The 21,537-nt window shown below is 45.1% G+C and overlaps 1 protein-coding gene across 1 annotated transcript in view; it reads left to right on the forward strand.

Moving 5' to 3' along the window:
- usp32 (ubiquitin specific peptidase 32) overlaps positions 1–19,078 on the forward strand; it is a 50,532-nt gene extending 31,454 nt beyond the window's left edge. Inside the window, exons 9-34 of the mRNA XM_070905931.1 lie at positions 98–160; positions 520–603; positions 731–792; positions 926–1,028; positions 1,826–2,042; positions 2,425–2,606; positions 4,824–4,964; positions 6,194–6,359; positions 8,718–8,875; positions 9,845–9,926; positions 10,084–10,158; positions 11,142–11,280; positions 11,374–11,479; positions 11,609–11,782; positions 13,421–13,595; positions 13,685–13,836; positions 14,227–14,338; positions 14,444–14,643; positions 14,776–14,960; positions 15,689–15,775; positions 16,028–16,148; positions 16,853–17,044; positions 17,149–17,374; positions 17,474–17,931; positions 18,020–18,112; positions 18,742–19,078. Coding sequence (XP_070762032.1) covers positions 98–160; positions 520–603; positions 731–792; positions 926–1,028; positions 1,826–2,042; positions 2,425–2,606; positions 4,824–4,964; positions 6,194–6,359; positions 8,718–8,875; positions 9,845–9,926; positions 10,084–10,158; positions 11,142–11,280; positions 11,374–11,479; positions 11,609–11,782; positions 13,421–13,595; positions 13,685–13,836; positions 14,227–14,338; positions 14,444–14,643; positions 14,776–14,960; positions 15,689–15,775; positions 16,028–16,148; positions 16,853–17,044; positions 17,149–17,374; positions 17,474–17,931; positions 18,020–18,112; positions 18,742–18,915 — 3,927 coding nt within the window. The 3' untranslated portion in view covers positions 18,916–19,078. The remainder of the gene's footprint in view (positions 1–97; positions 161–519; positions 604–730; positions 793–925; positions 1,029–1,825; positions 2,043–2,424; positions 2,607–4,823; positions 4,965–6,193; positions 6,360–8,717; positions 8,876–9,844; positions 9,927–10,083; positions 10,159–11,141; positions 11,281–11,373; positions 11,480–11,608; positions 11,783–13,420; positions 13,596–13,684; positions 13,837–14,226; positions 14,339–14,443; positions 14,644–14,775; positions 14,961–15,688; positions 15,776–16,027; positions 16,149–16,852; positions 17,045–17,148; positions 17,375–17,473; positions 17,932–18,019; positions 18,113–18,741) is intronic.
- Positions 19,079–21,537: the final 2,459 nt, after the last annotated feature.

Genomic DNA, 21,537 nt, shown 5'->3' on the forward strand with positions numbered 1-21,537 from the left:
CTTCCACGGCAGGTTACTTAAACCTGTTGGCCGATGAAAATGCAGAGCGGTGCTTGGTGTTGGCTACTTGGTGCTAATATGATTTGTTCCCTTACAGGAGCTGCACAGTAGCGTGTCGGACATAGTAGAGGGCATCCTGAAGATGCACGACACAACCAAGGTGAGACACAACTCCCGGTGACAGAATCGCTATCGCTGTAGCTGTCAGGAAGTTAATCCTTTGACTTCCGTAATGTAATTTGATTTTATATCTTGATTCAGAGGAAGTCAGCACCACTTTTACACTCCAGCTTCAGCCTGCTTCACATTCATATACTTCCACATATTGTCACTGGGAGCTGCCCAGTACACCTACAGCAACCTTGTAGTCGCCTGCCTTCTTGTCTTACCTCTGAGCTATTTACACCCACAATAACCAAAGCAGATGTATATATCCTTTTCAAGGTCTCAAAGCTGTGTATATTTTGAGAATAGTGAATCTGAGTATGCTGACATTTGTGTTTTTTGACTCCTCACCAGCTGGGTCACCTGACCCTGGAGGACTACCAGATCTGGAGTGTGAAGAGCGCTTTGGCCAATGAGTTCTTAAACCTGCTTTTCCAGGTCAGTGCACCCACATGCTACAGTTTTACAACCCGTGTTGTCAAATACCTGTGTTGAAATACAGTATTGATTCATCCTCATTTTCCATGTGTTTTGTGTGTATCTTTGTGTATTTGTCGTGGTTCAGGTCTGCCACATAGTCCTGGGGCTCAGGCCTGGTACTCCTGAGGAGGAGGGACAAATCATCAGGTACATACTTGTCCTCTTTATCTGTCATGTCAGTGTATACAACTTTCAGAAATGTACCGTTGGATCTATTGAATGTTTTCCATTGGTTTTGTGGTTTTTCTGTGTGTGTGTGTGTGTGTGTGTGTGTGTGTAGGGGCTGGTTAGAGAGGGAGAGCCGACATGGGCTGCAGCAAGGTCAGAACTGGTTCCTCATCTCCATGCTGTGGTGGCAGCAGTGGAAGGACTACGTTAAATACGTAAGTATAGTTAAAGAAGTGAAAACGAAATGTGTGGAAAATAAAATGCACTGATATTAACACTACAAAACCTTTTTAAACGGGCACTGTACTTAATAATGTCATGTAATGTAGAGGACAATTTAGGAGTGCCTATTATAAGTGCTTCATTGCAAGGATATAGAAAAATCTGGTGCATTGGTACTCTTATAATTGTGTCAAAGCTACTGTGCCTTTTGCTTAAAAGACATATATGTTTCTTAGCCTGAATTGCCATTTAGTTTTCGCTTCATTATTCAGTCTGACATTGTGTTCATGTTAGCCATTTCCTCTTTGGGAGGGTGCGTTATTTCAGACTAACCAATCTGTAATGACTGACGTGGCGTCATTTTCAGTCGACACAGAAGTGGTTAGTGGCAGGTATTGCTCGGGGCAGCCAGCGGTTTTCATGTTAATCCAAGAAATACGTTGATGTGAGAGTCGTTGTTTCGACTTACCTGTACAGCAGTGGCAATCTCGTCCGTTGGGAAAACAGATGTGGCTAGCGATTTAGAGGTCCGGCCAACAAAGGCTGTATTATTCTAATAATTTACAGACAAAAAATGTGGTAGTAGACGTTTAGTTATTATATGCTCCTGTCCTGTTTCAAGACTTGTCCTTTCACAGATTTCTCTAATTCATACATAAGAGTTTATCAGAGCAGGTTTGTCCCTGCGTCTTCTACCAGATACACACTGACATCACACTGGGACAGAAGCACTGACTGTCATGAAAGCCAACACCACATTAATCTCAGATATCGCTTTCAACGATGACAGGGCAGTCCCTGCTGTTATCTTCCTGTCCAGGAGCATAAGGGCATCGTGGTGGAGCAGCCGTCCATCCTGAGCTCGCTGCGAACTCCGATGGCCACCGCCACCATAGAGCCCACCCCACCAGACAAACTGGGAGGACTGGGAACCTTCAGCCCGGTCAGCCCCACCGAGGAGAGGTCACCTGACGCTGTGTCCAGCGCCTCGGAGGCTACAGAGGCCGGTCAGTCAACGCACTGCACATAACAGCAGATATAACACAAGATACATAAGATACAGCATATAACAACAAAATTACGGCAATTACTCTGACTGCTGCTGGTGACATATTTTCAGTGTTCACACTGGTTTAGTTAGTTTGCCATGCATTTAAAAGCTTGATACAATATTTTGTTGTTGCTCATTTATACTGGCATTTTTACAAAGTGCAAACTGGTGGAAAACGCTGTAGTTCACTTGAATAAAGCAACCCGACTTGACAGTAGAGTCAATTTGAACACTTTCTGTTTGTGTTTCTGTGTGATTTTGTTTGTTTGTTTTCCTCCCTGTATGTGTGGGCTGGTTGCTCCCTCTCATCCCTTCACTCCCGTCCCTCTCTGTCCCAGCAGCCCTGAGCCCCCAGGTAGCTCCCTCTGCTACCGAGAGCTGTTTTGCCCGTCAGCACAACGTATCGGACAACAACAATCAGTGTTTTTCTGGAGCCAACGGTCACCTCCCCTCCCAGCTGGCAGCACAAAGACCTGGAGCCATCGACAACCAGTCTCTGGTCAACACCGACCCCATGAAGGCAAGGGTGTGTGTGTGTTGTGTGTTGTGTGTGTGTGTGTGTGTTGTGTGTGTGTGTGTGGTGTGTGTGTGTGTGTGTGTGTGTGTGTGTGTGTGTGTGTGTGTGTGTGTGTGTGTGTGTGTGTGTGTGTGTGTGTGTGTGTGTGTGTGTGACGTGCGTAACGTCCTGAAACAGAGACCAAAACCTACACTAGTGCCCACTGACTGTGTGTGTGATTGCTGCTCTATTTATTTTGTCTATGAGCACTACAAAGTCAGTCGAATTACACATGTAGTTTGTGTGACAGTACAGAAAGAAGCAGGTCAGGTGCAAACATGCAAGAGTTGTAAATAAGATTAAAATTCAATCATTATAAGAATTGTAAACAAAAGTAGTGACGAAGAAACAACTAATACAGTCTTTTATTGAATGAAATGGTCTCAAATGTATGGACTTGTGGATTTTAAAACGGTACAAACCCTGCATAAAGTAAAAAAAAAAAATTACTATTTGAAAGTATTCAAACATTGTTTCAAGGAATAGTACAGCATTTTGGAAAATCCGCTTTATTCCTCAGAGTGAGATGAGGGCTCGAGTCAGCACATGGTTAGTCTAGCTTAGCTTAAAGACGGGATGCAGAACTTTATTCAAAGTTCAGAAATGCACCTGCCAAAGCCTCATTATTTACCAAATGCTATATAGTTCGTTTAAACCACACATTAATAGGACGGTAAAAACCCCAATTTGTGGTTATGTAGGTAATCCCACAGTGGAACTATTTCTTATCGAACTGCAGCCTTGCGCAGTGACGTGACGTGCGTAACGTCCTGAAACAGAGACCAAAACCTACACTAGTGCCCACTGACTGTATCTGGCAGGTGTAGCTGGAGACACTGCACAGAGGTGCTGGGCGGATGTGGATATTACTGTTCGTCAGCACCATTTCATCAAGTCCTTCGTTTTTACATTTCTGTTTATGTACAGGGTAAAATAACAAGGTACCATGCATTAAATAAAACAGCTTTAGGGTTGTTGGTGGTAAGTTTTTAACTCAGGACAGAGCCAGGCTAGATGTTTCCCCCCTGCCCCCAGTCTTTATGCTGAACTAAACTTTATGCTAAGCTAAACTAGCCGTGTCCTGACTCCAGGTTTATACTTGACAAACAGACACGAGAGCGGTATAGGTTTTCTCATCACAGTCGGAGAAAGCAAATCAGTGTATATCCCAAGATGGGGCTTTAAAATGAGAGAAAGCTTATATGGTGATTTGAGAGAAATGAGCATGTTTAAGAAAGAAAGGAGTAACGTAAAGAAACATCACTTGTAGTGAGGAGCTTATGATGTGTAGCACGGTTTGTTGAATTAAAAAAAAAAAAAGTAAATAATAAATTAATAAAAAAATAGTAGCATTTTGGCATGAGTTAATGTGACTTTAAAAGCCAAATATATTATTTATTGTAAGAGAGTGGGTGTAATAAGCTGTAGCTTCAGCCCACACCTTTTGTGATCTGTAAAAAAAAAAAAAAAAAAAAAAGAATCTTTCTGTGTTGTGTTTGGAGCAGTTTGTGTCATTATTTGCGGACGGAAAGTTATTGTAGTTTCAGTTCCGATCATGGCAACCTGTCAGAAAAAGCCACGTGCCACAGTCAGGAGGTGATCGTGTAGCATGGATGATACGGCACGTTCACAGCTTTGCTTTGGCGTGTGTTTGACACATGAGAACAGTGAAGCTACTTAGTCTCAGAGACGACTCAAGTATCAATACGCTCCCTCTGGATTTGCTTTCTGAACCAATCCCCTCTGTTCACAGCAAACGGCTGTTCTACAAAGCCATGGATTTAAAAGACACACGTGATCCCGACCTTTTTTTTTTTTGAAAGACAATACATGCAAATTTCACAGTGTGTTCATCTTTACAGTATTGTCAATCTTTAGCACAGAAAACAAGACCAACAGTGTGAAAAATATTTCTGCCAGCTTCCTCTTTGGTGTGACAGAAGACATTATCTGAGATTCCCAATTAGGGGGCACTCCTCTGCTGGCAAAGGCTCTCAGGGACCAGATGGTGCTTCCTTTTTCCTTTGTCTTATCTCTACACTTTGCCATAATGATAGCAGGCTGCCGGCCTCTGCATAGCATTAGGATACTGTCTCTGTCTATTATCTGTAATTCAAGTAGGCAGAATAGTGTCTTTTGTACGTGTATTTAAATGCTGGTGTCTGTGCTGTGCCCCTGCAGGCCCCTACGTTAACCATGGAGGGTGGCAGGCTGAAGCGCTCCTTGCAGCTGGCGCCTGGTAGAGACTTTGAGACGGTGCCAGAGCCGGTGTGGCGGGCGCTCTACCACTGGTACGGTGCCAACCTCAGCCTGCCGCGACCGGTGAGTGACTACAGCACACCCACTCAACAGCTAATGAACCTCGCTATCATCACTGTATACTCACCAGAGCTGCAGACTTGAGACTTGAACAAGTCAGACTTAAAGGATGATTCCGGTTTATTACAAGTAAGGTCTTATTTTTAAAGAATTTTCAAGCCAAATCGGCAAAGGGGGCGGCAAGAAGCACAAGCGTCCAGGCGATCAGACAGGTTTAATAGAAGCCAGCAGCCACTTGTTTTCTTTTTGATTCCATGCCCCCATTTCTCAGTAATTACCCTGGTAATTTGAATGGCATTATTACCGAAAGGAATGATGGGCAAAAAATATGAAATTAAGACTCACATTTTAAGTCCTGACTTGTTTTTCACTCGGTTAATCCCTGAAAGATAAAAATAGAAACGGCAGCAATGCCACAAACCACAAAAGGTCTATGCATTGGTGTTAGCTGTGTAAATAAAACACAAATAATACAGTGTTGAAAGGAAAGTGTTTCAAAGCTTTGTCACCTGGACCTGAAAGCTTAGACCAGCTTATTGTAGTGATGTGTCGTTGTCCCCACATGGCAGCAATGAAACTTGAGTACAAGCTTAGCTGACAGAAATGATGGCCGAATCTCCCCCCAAAAAAAACAGGAATTATCCTTGGTCGGCATTCAGGGACTTGGACTTGAAAGACTGCAATTTATATTTAAAGACTTGACCCTTGAATTGGACTTGGTCCAAACACAATTCACAGTATGAATAGTGAGAGGTTGAGTCAGTTATTTTTCTATGGAGAGAGAGGCGCTGCCTTGACTTCAGGCTACTAAGTTGTACAAGTCTAGTCGTGTCTCAGAATTGTTTGTATTGGCTAGGGTGGAATCTGTCATTCTAACAGGTTGTGGTAACTGTCAAGGAAGTGATCCTTTTAAGCAATCTTTGTGCATTATTTGGTAACCATGGTAACACGTGCACTTTGTCATGAGAGTGTGGCTATTTCCCCCGGGTAGAGCAGAAAGTGAAGAGGTCACCAAAACAGTGCAATGGCGTTACCTGTCAATCCGTAGTCAAATAAACCAATGAAAGGCCATAACTAAAAGGCAATAACGTATCATTTTTTGTTTGGTGTGGACCAAGAGAACTAAACTACAGGAGTCCCAAGTGATCAGCGCACTCGGTGGCTTCCCTTCTTGAAAAGTACAAAACTCAACTTGAGAGAGAGACTTGAAACTTTCCCCTCCACCCCTGCAGGTTATCCTGGAGAGCAAGACGGGCCAGGCGGAGCTGGAGCTCTTCCCCCGCTACCTCCTCTTCCTCCGCCAGCAGCCAGCCACGCGCTCCCCTCAGTCCAACATCTGGGTCAATATGGGTATGACCAGCCTGCGAATGTTCCCGCCGTATTTACCCCCACCAAGAGGTAACGTAAGCCTGCAGCAAGACCAGAGCAAGCCGTCGACAAATGCTTCATTGAGCTACCCCGCATCCCCCCCCCCCCTTTTTAATCCTCCTTGAGTGGACTGATCCAGCCCTGGCAGTGCTCTGGAGTGAGCAGGGGAACGAACCATTGGCCCATGAAGGGGAAAGACTGCTGATCACTCTAAAAGTCAAACCTTTTCAATCTTCACAGGCTTTGCCATTCAAGTATGATTATAAGGCTCCATTAAGTTCAGGGCGTCGGTGCTGTATAGTCAGTGTTAAACAGCTGCTATAGAAATGTACCAAAACATATCAGCCTTTATGCATTTGACAGCCATCATATAATAGCCACCTTTATGTCAGTTGTCCTTCAGAGTAGATGTAGAACAGGAAGCTTTACTAATGTAGGAATTCCACCAAAGTTGGTTGTTTATTTTTATCGGCCCAGATACATGGATCTGTATCGGCTAAAGTCTGATCCTTCCTTTACTGAACTCCACTGTGGGGGGTTTTTTTTCCACGTGTTGCAGCACTGCTCTCCCTTATCACAGCTGGTCTCTAGTGCAAGCATTTAGATGCACATGCAAGTGAGTGAGTGAGTCTGCAGCCTCCAGTTGCATGGTTCTTTTAAAGGCCTTTGAGAACCAAAATCGAAACAGTTTGGGCTCAGAATCCAGTAAGCGAGGGAGCAGAGCCAGAAAGTGAGAGACACTTTGTCACTTGACACCCGTCGCACAGAGGTGAGACAGAAGTCTCTTCTCCCAGATAATACAATGCCCAGTTCCCTCCCTTAGAGGCTGGAGTATAGCCATCAAACAAACTTAGAAACAGGATGCCTGGAGTCAGGAGGGATGTATTTTCTCAAGTTGCGGTGCGTTCAGCTCTCTCAGCCCCCATGGTTTTTAGGTCTGAGCAAAAGTGTCAAGGTGTTCAGTCTCGTGTGTGATTGCACAGTTGCCCAAGCTTGTGAATGCTTGTTTCGGTGCCATGTTCAAGCTGGCTAGTTTGAATGCTTTTGTCTGTTAGGCCTTCATGCGCTTTTTCCCCCAAAACCCCAGCGCTGTTAGCCATTAGTCGGTCTGCTTGTATCCAGCTGAGAGACACGAAGATGACATTTTTGGAAATACATGTCACTGCTTTTGAAAAGGTGTGGGATGGAGGATTCTCAGTTAATCCAGCCCCTGGCTGTACAGTAACATCACCTGCTGTGTCAGTAATCACTGTCAGCTCTTCACCAAAAATGACACGCAGCAATCATGGCAACTGAATGCAGATAGATGTGACACATGCTGTATTACATGGCAGTCAGTTGGTGTCAATTTAGCAAGTGGAGAGGCAGAATATTTGAATACCAGGCGTAAATGAGGTTTCTCTGTTGGCGAGGTTTTCCTTTCCTGTCACTGCGTTTTATGTAGGTTGACGACCGATCTGGCACAGCTTACAGTCACTTCCGCTTCAGTCGGTTTAGTCTAGTCCAGTGTACTCGCAATGGAAATCCTACATGTAGATCCCCTCGCTCACACAGTAATTAAAGCTGCATTTCACTCCAGTGTTAAGTATAAGAAGTGTAAACTGAAAATGCCTCACTGCAAAAAGAAAGCAGATGACGGAGCACAAAGTGGAGATGTACACAGTCGCTACAGTTGTAATCGGGTTGGGGGGGGGCGGGCGGGCATCAGCACTCAGCATGAGAGCGCTGGTCCAAATCAAGTCAGCATATCAGGTGTCAGGGCCACAGCGCACGCCCGAGTCCCCAGTGGAGGTTTGGCTTCCATCATGACTCATCCTCGGCCTGAGCAGCGGCTTGTCATTGCAGGGCATGAACACCCCCTCTCATGTGGCATGTGGCCAAATAATCTAAAATGGATCTAATTGTGCATCATATTCCGTACAGGACAGTCTTCCCGACAGCCCGAGGCAACAGTTCAGCACTCGAACAAGTGTAGAGGATGGTTCATTTTGTGGTGTGATTGAAAAGCAAAGCTGTGTAGATAGAAAAAAGAAAAAAAAAATAACGTTTGAAAATCAGTTATTAAAATCACTAGTTTTCTTAATAATTTTGAAATCCATATCAGTTACGTGAAGCTTAATTTAACAGGACTAATGCTGATTGGTTTGTATTTGATTTAATCCAATCTGAGTCCACTAAATCCACTAAGTTGATTGACCAATCAAGTCTGCGCTGATTGACAATAAAAACAAAAGCCCTTTCTTGCTGCTTCCTTACAACTAATCCTCAGTCACCAGAATGCTGTTGTTGGTATCGATCAGTTGCTTGAATAAACTGGAGCGAGTGCGTTCGGGTTGTGCGCGCTTTGGGTCAGTTTGTGAAGATGTCCGTCCTCTTTGTGTGCTTTAGCAGGTAATGTGCCATCCCCCAACGCTCCTCTGAAGAGGGTGTTGGCTTACACAGGCTGCTTCAGCCGCATGGGCACCATCAAGGACATCCACCTCTACCTGTCCCAGAGACTACGCATCAAGGAGGAGGACATGAGACTCTGGCTCTACAACAGTGAGGTGGGCCACGAAGCTGTCACAAGAGTCGCACTACTTTTATACATTTGGCTTTTGCCTAATATCAGGTAACGGTCAGCCAGTTCAACAGCGTCAGAAAAGTTTGCATCTAAACATGGTCGGATTAAAATGTTACGGGGGTCCAGGGGCCACACCCACAACAACAACTACAACAAGGTCCCAGGATTTCTGTGTGTCACAACTTTATTTTGATGTGTGAACGATAGAAACCAAGATAATTAAGATGTAAAAAAACAGATTTTGACACGGGACCACAAGATTACACAGTAATGTACACTGTAGGACCCAGGCGATAATGTACTTTTGTGGCACAAATTCCCAAACAAGTGTGCAATCAATCAAATGACCTAAAACTGATTTACAAGCTGGGCTCTTTGGGGCATCTGGGGATCAGGGGCTCTGGGACAGTCGCCTGCTTTGCTCAGTTGATAATCCAGCCTAGGGTCTAAATGCTGTTTAGCACGCGTCCAACCACAATGAATATATTTCATAATACTGTTCATAGAAGGTTACAGATCAATCAGCTAGTGGCTCTACAAAAAATATCTGTATCGCTCTTCACGATTTAAGGCCAGCTTGTTGGCAATAAATAAATAGATAATGTCACAATATCAGCTGCTGGGCCTGAAGGGGGGGGGTCTCGCATCTTGAGGCCCTTGTGTCTATCTTGGGGCCTTGTGTCAAAATGTAGTTCTATGACCTTCAAAATGTCACTTTTGTGCAACCATGATGCATATTCCTAAACTGATCTATGTTCAATCAACGTACCACACAGCAACCCTAGGGCCAGGTGGGGTCTGCCTTACTTTTTTTTAGGCCCCCTAGCAGGATAATACGACATAACTAATGGTACTTTTAAAATGAAGAACAACAGAGTCGTGCATTTATAACTAGTTATAAAGCAGCTGGATGAGCTGCCCCCAGTTTTAGCATGTTTTCTCGGTCCTGCAGAACTACCTTACCCTCCTGGACGATGAAGATCACACACTGGAAAGCCTAAAGATCCAGGATGAGCAGCAGCTAGTTATTGAAGGTATGAAACGCCTCCCTTTTTTTGAATTTTTTTTATTTTTAACATTTCTCTCTTTTTAACAGTGCTACGGCCGAGATATTTACTTGATCATTCTGAACAATGAAAGTGGAAGCGAAAGGGTTTTTAATCGCAGAAATCTCTTTCTCTTCCTCTGCAGTGAGGAACAAAGACATGAGCTGGCCTGAGGAAATGTCTTTCATTGCCAACAGTAGTAAGATGGACAGACACAAAGGTAAGCTGGAAGACACTAGGCGAGCGCGTTGTGCATTTATACACGGCCAGATTGGTAGTTTAATTATTATGCTCTCATTGGCGATTGATGTTAACTGTGCTCTATTACTGCGGTCCCCAACCTTTTTCTTAAGCGACCCCTATTTCACTGTCGTATATACACTGACAACCCCCACCGCCCCCCACCCACATACAGTGACAAAGGGGAAAAAGTAGCCTACTCCTTTGGAAATATCTTTATGTATATTTCATCATATTCAGTGCATAAAAAAAACCAATAACAGCACAGAACAATTAACTGTACAGTTAACCTAAATAGTGAACTTTTAGTGAAGTATGTGTAAAACTAGTGATGTGTACAAAACTCTGAGTAGACTACTGTGGATATTGCAATGTATTAGATGGTTTTTCTGTATATTTTTAAATATTCTACTATGTCCGTATTCTGATTTTCTTTTTTTTTTTAGTTTTTTTTAAGTTTTTATAGTCCAAGCAGCCTGGCTTTATAAAAAATAAAAAAATAAATAAAGATACAAACTTATAAATGAAATCTTTCAATCATCGCAGATCTACTCATTGTAGGCAAATGGCAGTCCTTCATTGAATGAGAGCCTCCAACGATATATAGTGATTTAAATGTATTGTGGGGGGGGGGGGAAGTAATTGCAGTGATGGTAGTCCGGGCCAGAGTGAAAGGGAGAGAGAGAGTGAGAGACATGGTCACAACTCTGTTTCTGACCTTACCGATACAGTACAGCACTCAACGGTGCTAATGTGCCGCCCACTGACGCCTTGAAATACCGCGTTATGTTCATCCATCATCCCTGCGTGTCCCCTTATTCTCAGACATTTAAGAGCGGGTTTTTGCCACTGAATGCTAGATGTCCTTTGTGATCACCTATGAATGCCATTTAGCGTTATTTATATCGAATGTTGAGTGTCTGCCTTCGGTCCGACAAGTGTGTCCTTGTTTTCCCATCCCAGTTCCTACAGAGAAAGGAGCCACTGGCCTCAGTAACCTTGGCAACACCTGCTTCATGAACTCGAGTATCCAGTGTGTGAGCAACACCAAGCCTCTCACAGACTACTTCATCTCAGGGAGACACCTCTATGAGCTCAACAGGTGCCATTTAAAGCGTAAATCACTTCGGCATGAGTCTTGCCGCCATTATTCTGAACTTGTGATTTGAACCGGCCCGTGTTGGTGCGTTCACAGAACCAACCCCATCGGGATGCGAGGTCACATGGCCAAGTGTTACGGTGACCTGGTGATGGAGCTGTGGAGCGGGACGCAGAAGAACTTGGCTCCGCTCAAGCTCAGGGTAAGCTGGCTCATCACCGTCACTGTTTTTGTGTTCATGCTACAGGAGCACTTTGTGCCTTTTTTTTTAAAAAATGCGTTTAAAGGTTTGTATAGAAAACAGTTTCTGATATCATTACTTCTTCTCCAGTGGACAATTGCAAAGTACGCCCCGCGCTTTAATGGCTTCCAGCAGCAGGACTCCCAGGAGCTGCTAGCCTTCCTGCTGGACGGTCTCCATGAAGATCTAAACAGAGTCCATGAGAAACCCTACGTGGAGCTGAAGGACAGCAATGGCCGGCCTGACTGGGAGGTGGCTTCTGAGGTCAGAGATCACGCTGCTGATCAAATACAATTATCTACAAGTGAAATGAATACTGTACGCCTCGCTCTGGCATAGTGGTCTAGGACAGAGCTTTTCAAACGGTGAGGGAGATATGAGGGTGGGGCACGAAGGGAGAGACGAGAGGCGTGAGCTGCAATTTGCGTCAAACTTTGTACTCCTCCTTTGAGTCATAACTCAGTCAAATCTGAACACACGGACATGTTACACATATTTTTAGATACGCTAACCCTAACCCCAGAAATCATGGAATAAAGATGCTCCTCATTACTCAAGAACCTGCCTAAGAATCATCATGTTTTTAAGTTTTCTTCAATAACAAAGTAATCCAATGATACATCGTCTGTACATCCATGAGTACATTGCAAACAGGAACTGCTAATAGCTTATTCGGCATACTTTTAATGGTGCCAATTTGGCAAAATGTAACATTAACAATGACATACAACAACATCATTTTACTGCCACTCATATGCCATATCTTGACTTGACCTTACTGTGTTCACACCTTGTTTCTGCTGCCCCCAAGTTGCCCAAAGAAATCAGTTATTGCAGGTTTAAATATTTATGACTAAATAAAGAAGTTTGAAAAAAGAACACCCTGGTTATTATTTATGAAGTAAGTTTAACATACAAAAAAATCTGTAATCTGCCTTATCAGGAAAGTGTGGGTGTGGTTTGATCTGATTAGATTGACAGCTGCTGGCAACCCATAGACTGTGTATAAAGATGGACGATGCGTCTCCACTTCCTCCCACTGTACAAATGTGAAGCCAGAATATTCCGGATATGCCATCTTGTGCTGGTGGGAGGTCCCGCCCATACACCTGCCGACCCAAACGCGAGCACTCCACAGTCAATCTCAGCTGTCAGTCACCCTTTTTGTAGCATCAAATAACTAATTAAAAACAAACTTATCAGAAAAAATACTTCAGCATATGACAGACCATCTTTGGGAAAAATGTATTTGGCGTGTAGTTTGATCTTTTTTTTTTAGGTTGGCCCATGTCCCATCTGCTAACATGGAAGGGGTGGGGTTTATGACCTATTCTGCAGCCAGCCACCAGGAGGCGGCCGCAACATTTTGGCTTCACTTTCAGGGAGCTGTTATGTCGTCCATATTTATATACAGTCTATGAGATAAGCCCACGACCGCCATCACATTTAGATTCAAATGTCGCTTAAATCCTGTGACATCATTTCACTTCAAAATGAACAGGCTGTCCATTAGACTTTGATATAATAGCAAGCAATGTCAATTCAGTTTGCAAGTCAGAGAATGAAATAGTGTAAAAGCCAAAGGGGGGGGGGGGGGGACTTGAGCATCGGGCCTCTCTGAACCCTTTATGGTACAGTATCAGCAGAGAAGTGAGCCCTCCCCTCGTTGGAGGGTTAATGAGCTGTCACACCCGAGTCATAGCATGAGGAGAAGAGAGCGGTCAATACCAGTCAGTCCGTCAGCTAAGCTCTCCTTCAACTTGCTAATGTTGCTGTATTGATGTTCTGTTTGCTTTCTGCATGTCCTGAGGGGAGGGCTTTGCAGGATTAGTGGTGTGTGATCTCACCACTGTGTGTGTGTGTGTGTGTTTTTCTGTCCACGCCCCTCCACCCCTCCAAAAGGCGTGGGAGAACCACCTGCGTAGGAACCGCTCCATCGTGGTTGATCTGTTCCACGGTCAGCTCAAGTCCCAGGTGAAGTGCAAGACCTGCGGACACATCAGCGCCCGCTTCGACCCTTTCAACTTCCTGTCTCTGCCGCTGCCCATGGACAGCTCCATGCATCTGGAGATCACTGGTGAGGCGGCTGAAAATGAATTCCCTCGTTTGTTTGTTTCTTAAAACAACAAAAGCTGAATCGTGCGTAATGCCGTGGTGTGTTTGTAGTCATTAAACTGGACGGCTCCACGCCTGTGCGCTACGGCCTGAGGTTGAATATGGATGAGAAGTACACGGGGCTGAAGAAGCAGCTGAGCGAACTGTGCGGTCTGAAGCCTGAGCAGATCCTCCTGGCTGAGGTCCACACTTCCAACATCAAGGTAACTGAGACGGTTCCACTGATCACAGTGCAGCCTGTTAACGCAGAGGGCAAGAGGCGACAGCATTGTAGGCGCTCTACGGAACTCAAATGGCAACAAAAAACAAAAACAAATGTTCTTCGCTCCAGCAGCAACGGCACTCCCATGTATCTACTTTGTATTGGGACGAAGGCAGAAAGTTTAGCGACCTGTAATTTCACAAACACTGCAACAAACGCACTTTTGAAAGAACAAAACCAATTGAAATTTATAACCAAAACAAAAGGAGAACAATAGGGATTGTGATTGGTTGTCTGGAACACTGGTACGCGCATTCACTGCTCACTCGTGTTTGTTGTTGCTAAATGTCAAATCTGAAATAAATATTAAATATGAATACTTTGTGTTCAGAACTTTCCTCAGGACAACCAGAAGGTCCGTCTGTCTGTTAACGGCTTCCTGTGTGCATTCGAGGTCCCGGTGCCGGGTTCACCCACGTCACTGAGCTCACCCACGCTGACAGGTGAGCCCGTTGTTCGCTCACACTTTGTGTTTGCACTCTCACCATCATGGATCAGTCTGAATCACACAGTCATCCTGTTTCCTCGCTCCTTCCCTTCACCACCAGACATCCCCCCGGTAGCCAACGGCTCAGCTGCTAATGGGAACCTGGGCAATAAGCCCGTCCTCATCCCCAACGGTGGGCCCAGCACCGTGGTGCCCTGCAGCCCAGAGAGTCCCCTGGCCAACGGGGTCGCCAACGGACACATCACACCGGTGCAGGAGAGCCCCTTCATTGGATACATCATCGCCATGCACAGAAAGATGGTGAGGACTCAAATGCGGCGTGCTGCGCTGTGCAGTGCAATATGTGCAAAATTGAATTGATGAATGCTGTTAAAAGTACTGTTTGATTTGTCATGTGAGCTCTAACTGTCACGTTGCTGCCCCCCCCTGTAGATGCGCACGGAGCTGTACTTCCTGTCATCTCAGAAGAACCGGCCCAGTCTGTTTGGCATGCCGCTCATAGTTCCCTGCACTGTCCACACCAGTCGAAAGGACCTGTACGATGCCGTCTGGATCCAAGTGTCCCGACTGGCCAGCCCGCTGCCCCCACAGGAAGCCAGCAACCACGCCCAGGACTGGTAGGTCTTCTCCTAACATTTTTTTTTTTTTTTTCCCGCTTCTGACAGAGCTACATGTAAAGGAGCAGTTTCCCCCTGCTTCCTGTTATGCTATGCTAGTGTCTTTGTGCTGAACTTACGAGGAGGAAATTGACATAGATCTTAACATCTGACGTTGAAACACACATTTCCCAAAATGTCAGACTTCTTTTTCCATTTTGCTTTATTGAACAGTTGACAGAGAGACAATAGATTCAATCACTTAGTGGTGGAACGCAACTAAGAACTAGTTACTAGTTACTTTGCAGATTCAGACTAACAACAAATAAATTATGATGTAACATTATAGATTAAGATTAAGATAACTTTATTGATCCCCGGGGGAAAATTCACAAAAGTAGTAGTTCAAAAGTCGTTGAAATAGTAATAATAATATCATACATACATTATTTTGAAATAGACCATTCTGCTTGTGGTACTTAAAGTATATTTTGACGCCAATACTTTTGTACTTCTACTTAAAGTATGAATTTGAATGCATCACTTTCACTTGTAGAGTATTTCTACACTATGGTCTTTCTACTTATTGAAGTACAAGACCTGAGTACTTCTTCCACCTTCCGCGCTTAGCGTCACATAATAAAGTGAAGATGATTGGGAATGGCCTGAGCCGATCCGTTTCAGCTACTTCGTTTTCGTGTAATTACTCCGGGTTCCATTCATCATTTCCTGCTTCTTTTAAACTGCAGCGACGACAGCATGGGCTACCAGTACCCGTTCACTTTACGGGTTGTGGGTAAGGACGGCAACTCATGTGCCTGGTGTCCTTGGTACAGGTAAGACACAAGAGCATACACACACACACACACACACACACACACATATATATATATATATATATATATATCATGTATCTGGTGGTGATGAGACATTGTCTAGATTTGTTTTTGGGGGTTTTTTTTAACTAGGAATGTTAATAATTTATGGGTTCCACATTTTTAAGTTGCCTGTACCTCTGTATGTACTACATCTGCAACTGTGTGTGTGTGTGTGTGTGTGTGTGTGTGTGTGTGTCTGTCTGTCTTCAGGTTCTGTCGAGGCTGTACAATAGAGTGTACAGAGGACAGAGCCTCTGTAGGAAATGCTTATATAGCTGTGGACTGGGACCCCACCGCCCTGCACCTCCGCTACCAGACCTCCCAGGAGAGGGTAAAACACACACACACACACACACACACACACACACACACACACACACACAGCCAAGTGAAAAGGCAGTGGGTACATCCTTAAAACGATATCTTGCTTCAGTCACAGTTTTTCTTTGCCTCGTTGTGACGTCTCCGACACTTACTGCCCTTTGAGGGTTTACAGTATTTAGTTGAATGTCCCCTGTACGATGGATGGTAATTGTAGACAAAAAAAAGAACCTCTTGGAAAATATTTGAGCCTAATAATTAGATATTTTCTGTCAATGTGTAAGAAGTAAAAGTGGGCCTTCCACTGCGGATCGCTGTCCCACTGACAATTAAGCTGATTGTCTTTTCCAGACTTTCAAGTTTAGGACTTTGTCACTTTGTCCTTGTATGATAGTGTAAGTTCTGAGGTAAAAGCCAAGTGAGAGAAGTAAATCTGCTAAACAGAAAATGCTGTGGGTCTAAGTGAGCTGCTTAACGCTCAGTTCAATCAGCTACAGAGTGAGATCCAATAAAGGCTTCCGGATCCAGGGAGCTGCATCTGTCAGACAATTAGCAGAAAAATCCATCAGCATAGCCTGCTGATTCAGACAGTTTTAGGTGGTCCCCTCTCAATCAAACTCGTACTTCACAAATCCCTTGGCTTCACCAAAGGCGGAATAGTGTGAGTGCATCCTCACCCTGCTCAGTGTCCTCACCATCGTGGCCTCCCTGCAGATTGTGGAGGAGCACTGCAGTGTGGAGCAGTCCCGTCGGGCCCAGGCTGAGCCCATCAGCTTGGACAGCTGTCTGAAGGCCTTCACCAGCGAGGAGGAGCTGGGCGAGGACGAGCTCTACTATTGCTCCAAGTGCAAGACGCATCGGCTGGCCACCAAGAAGCTGGACCTCTGGAGGCTGCCGCCCATTCTGGTCAGTGGCACTCTTCTAAGTCTGTGTCAGACCTGAGCTCTGGCCTCACAGGTTGTCAGTAGTATTTACTACACAGTATGTGCGATGCGTGTCCTCTTCTTTAGATTGTCCACCTGAAGCGCTTCCAGTTTGTGAACGGCCGCTGGATCAAGTCCCAGAAGATTGTCAAGTTCCCGCGGGAGAATTTTGACCCCAGCGCCTTCCTGGCTCCCAGAGACCTGGAGCAGCACTGCCTCCACTCCCGCAGTGAGAGCGAGGATCTGCTGAGGGTCGGAGAAGACAACCTGTCCTCCATCTCTGCCCCCGCTGGCTTCTGTAACCTCCCCAAAGGTACCACATGTTGATCTGAGCCTGATGTTTAGTTGTTGCACTGACAGAGCGGCCCAGCTGCAGGGGGGAAGTGTATTTAACCCTGTGGTTTCCCAACAGCCTCCCCTGCCTCTAGCAGGAAGTCAGCGCCTTCTCTCAGCCGGACCAGCAGCCCCTCCGGCAGCCCAAAGACCGGCAGCGGAGGCCGCAGGCCGGCCCGGCTACGCCTGCCCCAGCTGGGCAGCAGACACCGCCTCTCCAACAGCAAGGAGAACCTGGATGGAGCTGCTAATCCTGAGGCCGAGACCCGGGACGGTGCGCCGCAGGGAGACACCGAGGGGAGCACAGCGGGGGCCGTGGCCTCGGGCCTTTCTGGATCAGGAGAGGCGATCGCGTCCGAGTCGTCGTGCGGTACTGAGGCGTCCAGCAGCCACTGTGATGTGGTCCTGGTGAACGGTGACAGCAACGGGCTGAGCTCAGACTGCAGCACAGAGATGAGCATGGACCCTGACAACTTGCTGCTACAGCACAGAGACAACATGTGTCTGGACGCCATCTACAACCTCTATGCAATATCAGTAAGTACCACACGCCCACAAGTAGTTTTATCGGGCTCTTTTCTGCTTTGAAACGAGCCTAAAATATTTTCCTGCTTCATCTCCTCAGTGCCATTCAGGAATCATGGGAGGGGGCCACTATGTGACATATGCCAAAAACCCCAATGAGAAATGGTACTGTTACAACGACAGCAGCTGTAAGGTGAGACACACGGATACATATTCCATTTCCACATTTACAGCATACCTTTCATCACTGTGTTTAGATTGTTGCCATAGATACCTGGCCAAACAGATAGTATCACTATCACTATCACTCAGTAACTGACTGTTTGCTGAACCCTACCCCCTAACACTGATCATCAAGGTCAAAATCATACCTTAGCAACCGTAACTAGGCATGACAGGGCCCGATAAGCTTTTTCAACAGGCTTTGATGGAGTGCATAGGGCTCTAATAGGACCGATACTATGTGATGAGTTGACTTTTTATTGCCTTTCCAAAACCAAAAAAAAATACGGGAGCAAAATGGTGTTACCTTCACCGCCAACTAATTATGTAGTAAACATCTTAACGGTGTTATGCTATAAATAAATAACTTGTCACTCTACGCTGCATTAGTCAAAGGCCCACTGCCAAAATTCAAAAATAGGAATAAAGATTTGAAATAAAAGCCATTATGTACAGTGTTTAGAAATTCTTGACTTTGGCGGCATCTGGTGGTGGACGGATGCCACCGCACATCTTAAATCAGCTTGTAATGCTGTACGGAGTTGAATCACCTTTTGCAACAACACATTAACCATCACACCACTGTTGCTTTTCCTCCAGGAAGTGCACTCTGAGGAGATCGACACCGACTCGGCTTACATCCTCTTCTACGAGCAGCAGGGAGTCGACTACTCCCAGTTCCTGCCAAAGATCGATGGCAAGAAGATGGCCGACACCAGTAGCATGGACGAAGACTTTGAGTCCGACTACAAGAAATACTGTGTCCTCCAGTGATGGCGCCTCGTCTTCCATCAGCCAGCGCTACACCTGCTCTCCGCTCCCTCCTGCCGCTCTTGAGCAGGAAGCCCCAGACGCTCAGATCATTCTGAAGAATCCTCACAATCTGCTGCTGACTCCGAGAGTCGGACTGTGGTCTCTATCTTTAGGGGATGCGTCGCCGCACTTTCTACACTTGATCGCAAACATGGATTAGTGCAAAGTTTTGCCAAGACAACAGTGAAGCCCTGGTGAAAGCACTAAACTGGTGCACTTTGCTGAGCCCGACAAAACAAAAACCCCGCCCTCCTCCTCCTCCTCCTCCCCTTCATGTGACCAACCCTCACCGTAACATACATGTAATATATACTTGCATACTAACACATCTCTGAATGTATGCCAGTATGGCCAAGTCATGAAGTGATGTTACTTTGTTATCGTGCATTTATCACTTGTGATGTCAGAATGGAAAAAAAAACAAAACAAAAAAACAAAAAACATTTACACCTGTTATGAGTCATGTGACCCGAGCCTGGATTGGTCTCACCCGAAAAAAGGAAAAATAACGAGACCACAGAATGAATTCCAGGTGTAAATGCGAGGCCAATAATTGGATACAGATAAAGAGTTTTTAAATGCCAAGTGTAAACGGAGCCCGGGAGTTAAAGAACCTGCATTTGTGTCATATTTGAACATCAACGTGATGTTCGGTATCTAGTATATAGGATACTGTGAACAAGGTTCTCTAAAGGTTTTATTAGCGATAGTGTCACTAGGGAAAACACGAGTCATATGCTACCTCATCGCTTCACGCAGTCTGTCGGCCAACTGTACCCTAAAACTCTGTGACAGTATTAATGATAATAATGAATAAAATGCTTCCTTCCAGTGTAGTCATGGCACACACATTTCAGGAACCCCAAAAAAAAAAAAAATCTCCCCCCACCCCACACACACAGGTCCTGGTGTGGATACGAAATTAGGCATTTTTGCCAAAACTGTGTTTCATCCCACCGCTGCCAAATATCAGTGATTTGTGCGATGTTGACCTGTGTGTACCCATTACTTCTCTCTGAAACTCCCAAAGCTTCAGCGTGACTCTGGCTTTGTTTAGGACTGGTGCCATGATTTCAAAAGAGAGACGCTTAAAGAATAATATACAGTATATGTTTCATACGTTTTTTTCTTTTTGTTTTTTTTGCATTCTGCAAATGCGTTGTTTTTTAAAAAAAAAGATTCATTTTATTGTTGTGATTTTTTTTGTTTGTTTTTTTCCTTAAGGCAGGCTTTCAGGAGCCACTTCAGGTCAGGAATGGGTATTTATCTCAAAGCTACACCCAGAGGGGTGAGGCTTACCTTCACAGCGCTCGCAATTCACTCGCAACCTGCGATTCTCAACTCATCTCTAATGCTAATGTCCGTGCGCTCCCCAATAAGAAAACGCTGGAAACGTTGGGGATCACTTTGTTGTAGTTCCAAAATGATTTTACCTGTCATTCTGACGTTATATTATTTAAAGAGTAATCCACCACTGCAGCTTTCCTGTGACGCTGGTTTACTGCCCTCTCTGGCTGACACTTTCAAGCCTTTGTTTTGTGTGCTTAGTTGCACCTGTAACCACACCCAACAGTGACATCACGGTGTCCTGGAGTACACCAGTACATCACTGCTGCAGGGTGAGAAGTGAAACCATTGACAGTTGGCTGAGAACAGCTTTTCAGGGGGTGTTAAGTCACTCTTCGAAGGCCGCTGGGCGGATCCCCTCGGGGTCCCGGACACTCATTTGATTTCATTCTTTATTTGTTTGGTAATATGCACCGTTAAAGCCTTAATTTAAACCAAATCTTAAGGTCCTGTCTTATTAGGGGGCCCTGTGTCAAAATCTAGTTTTAGCGCTTTTAGTAATTCACTTGATATTATACTTGTATGGTGCATATTCCTGAATAAATGCATGTTTAATTAATTTACCATCAATGAACTTGTAAAATATAATTGAAACGCCGTACCCATTGTGTAGAGGCCCGCAGCCCATTTCGGCCCCGGGTCCCCCTGGTGGGCTAATCTGGGCCTGACGGTTCCCATAGACCCGGAAGTTATATGCGACTGTAAAGTCACTGAAAGGTTTCTAGGACGAATTATGTCATTTGGTACTAACCACAGGGGAAATGGAGACGGTGTTCAATTGGTACACATCCAAGTAATCAATGCTAGTTCATTGCTAGCGTAATTTGGCAACGGGCAAGCGTACATACCAAGGTGTGCGGAGGGTAAAGGTTCCGATATGAAATTGATAATGCATCATATTTTTAATATGTAATTTCCTGTTTGTTTTTAAGGATGTTCATCTGCAAATCAACAAATGCTGCAAAAGTCAGACATGTGCTACACAGCGTTACCAAAACCTCTGTCCCCATTAACAGACCCACTGATATCAGATGGTTTAAGTCCACCGTTCATTTATGCTTCGACAATAACCAAAGCCTGTTGAACCTGTTGAGCGCTACAGCGTCTGGACCGTACATCACTGCCCCCCCCCCCCCCCCCCCCCCCCCCCCCCTCCCCCGACATTTAGAGTATCGTGTCATTCTGTGTAAATCCTGAATTGTGTTGACGGTTTGGCTCCTTGGCGGGACGGTTGAA

Source organism: Enoplosus armatus, chromosome 5 (assembly GCF_043641665.1).
Source record: "Enoplosus armatus isolate fEnoArm2 chromosome 5, fEnoArm2.hap1, whole genome shotgun sequence".
Lineage (NCBI taxonomy): Eukaryota > Metazoa > Chordata > Actinopteri > Centrarchiformes > Enoplosidae > Enoplosus > Enoplosus armatus.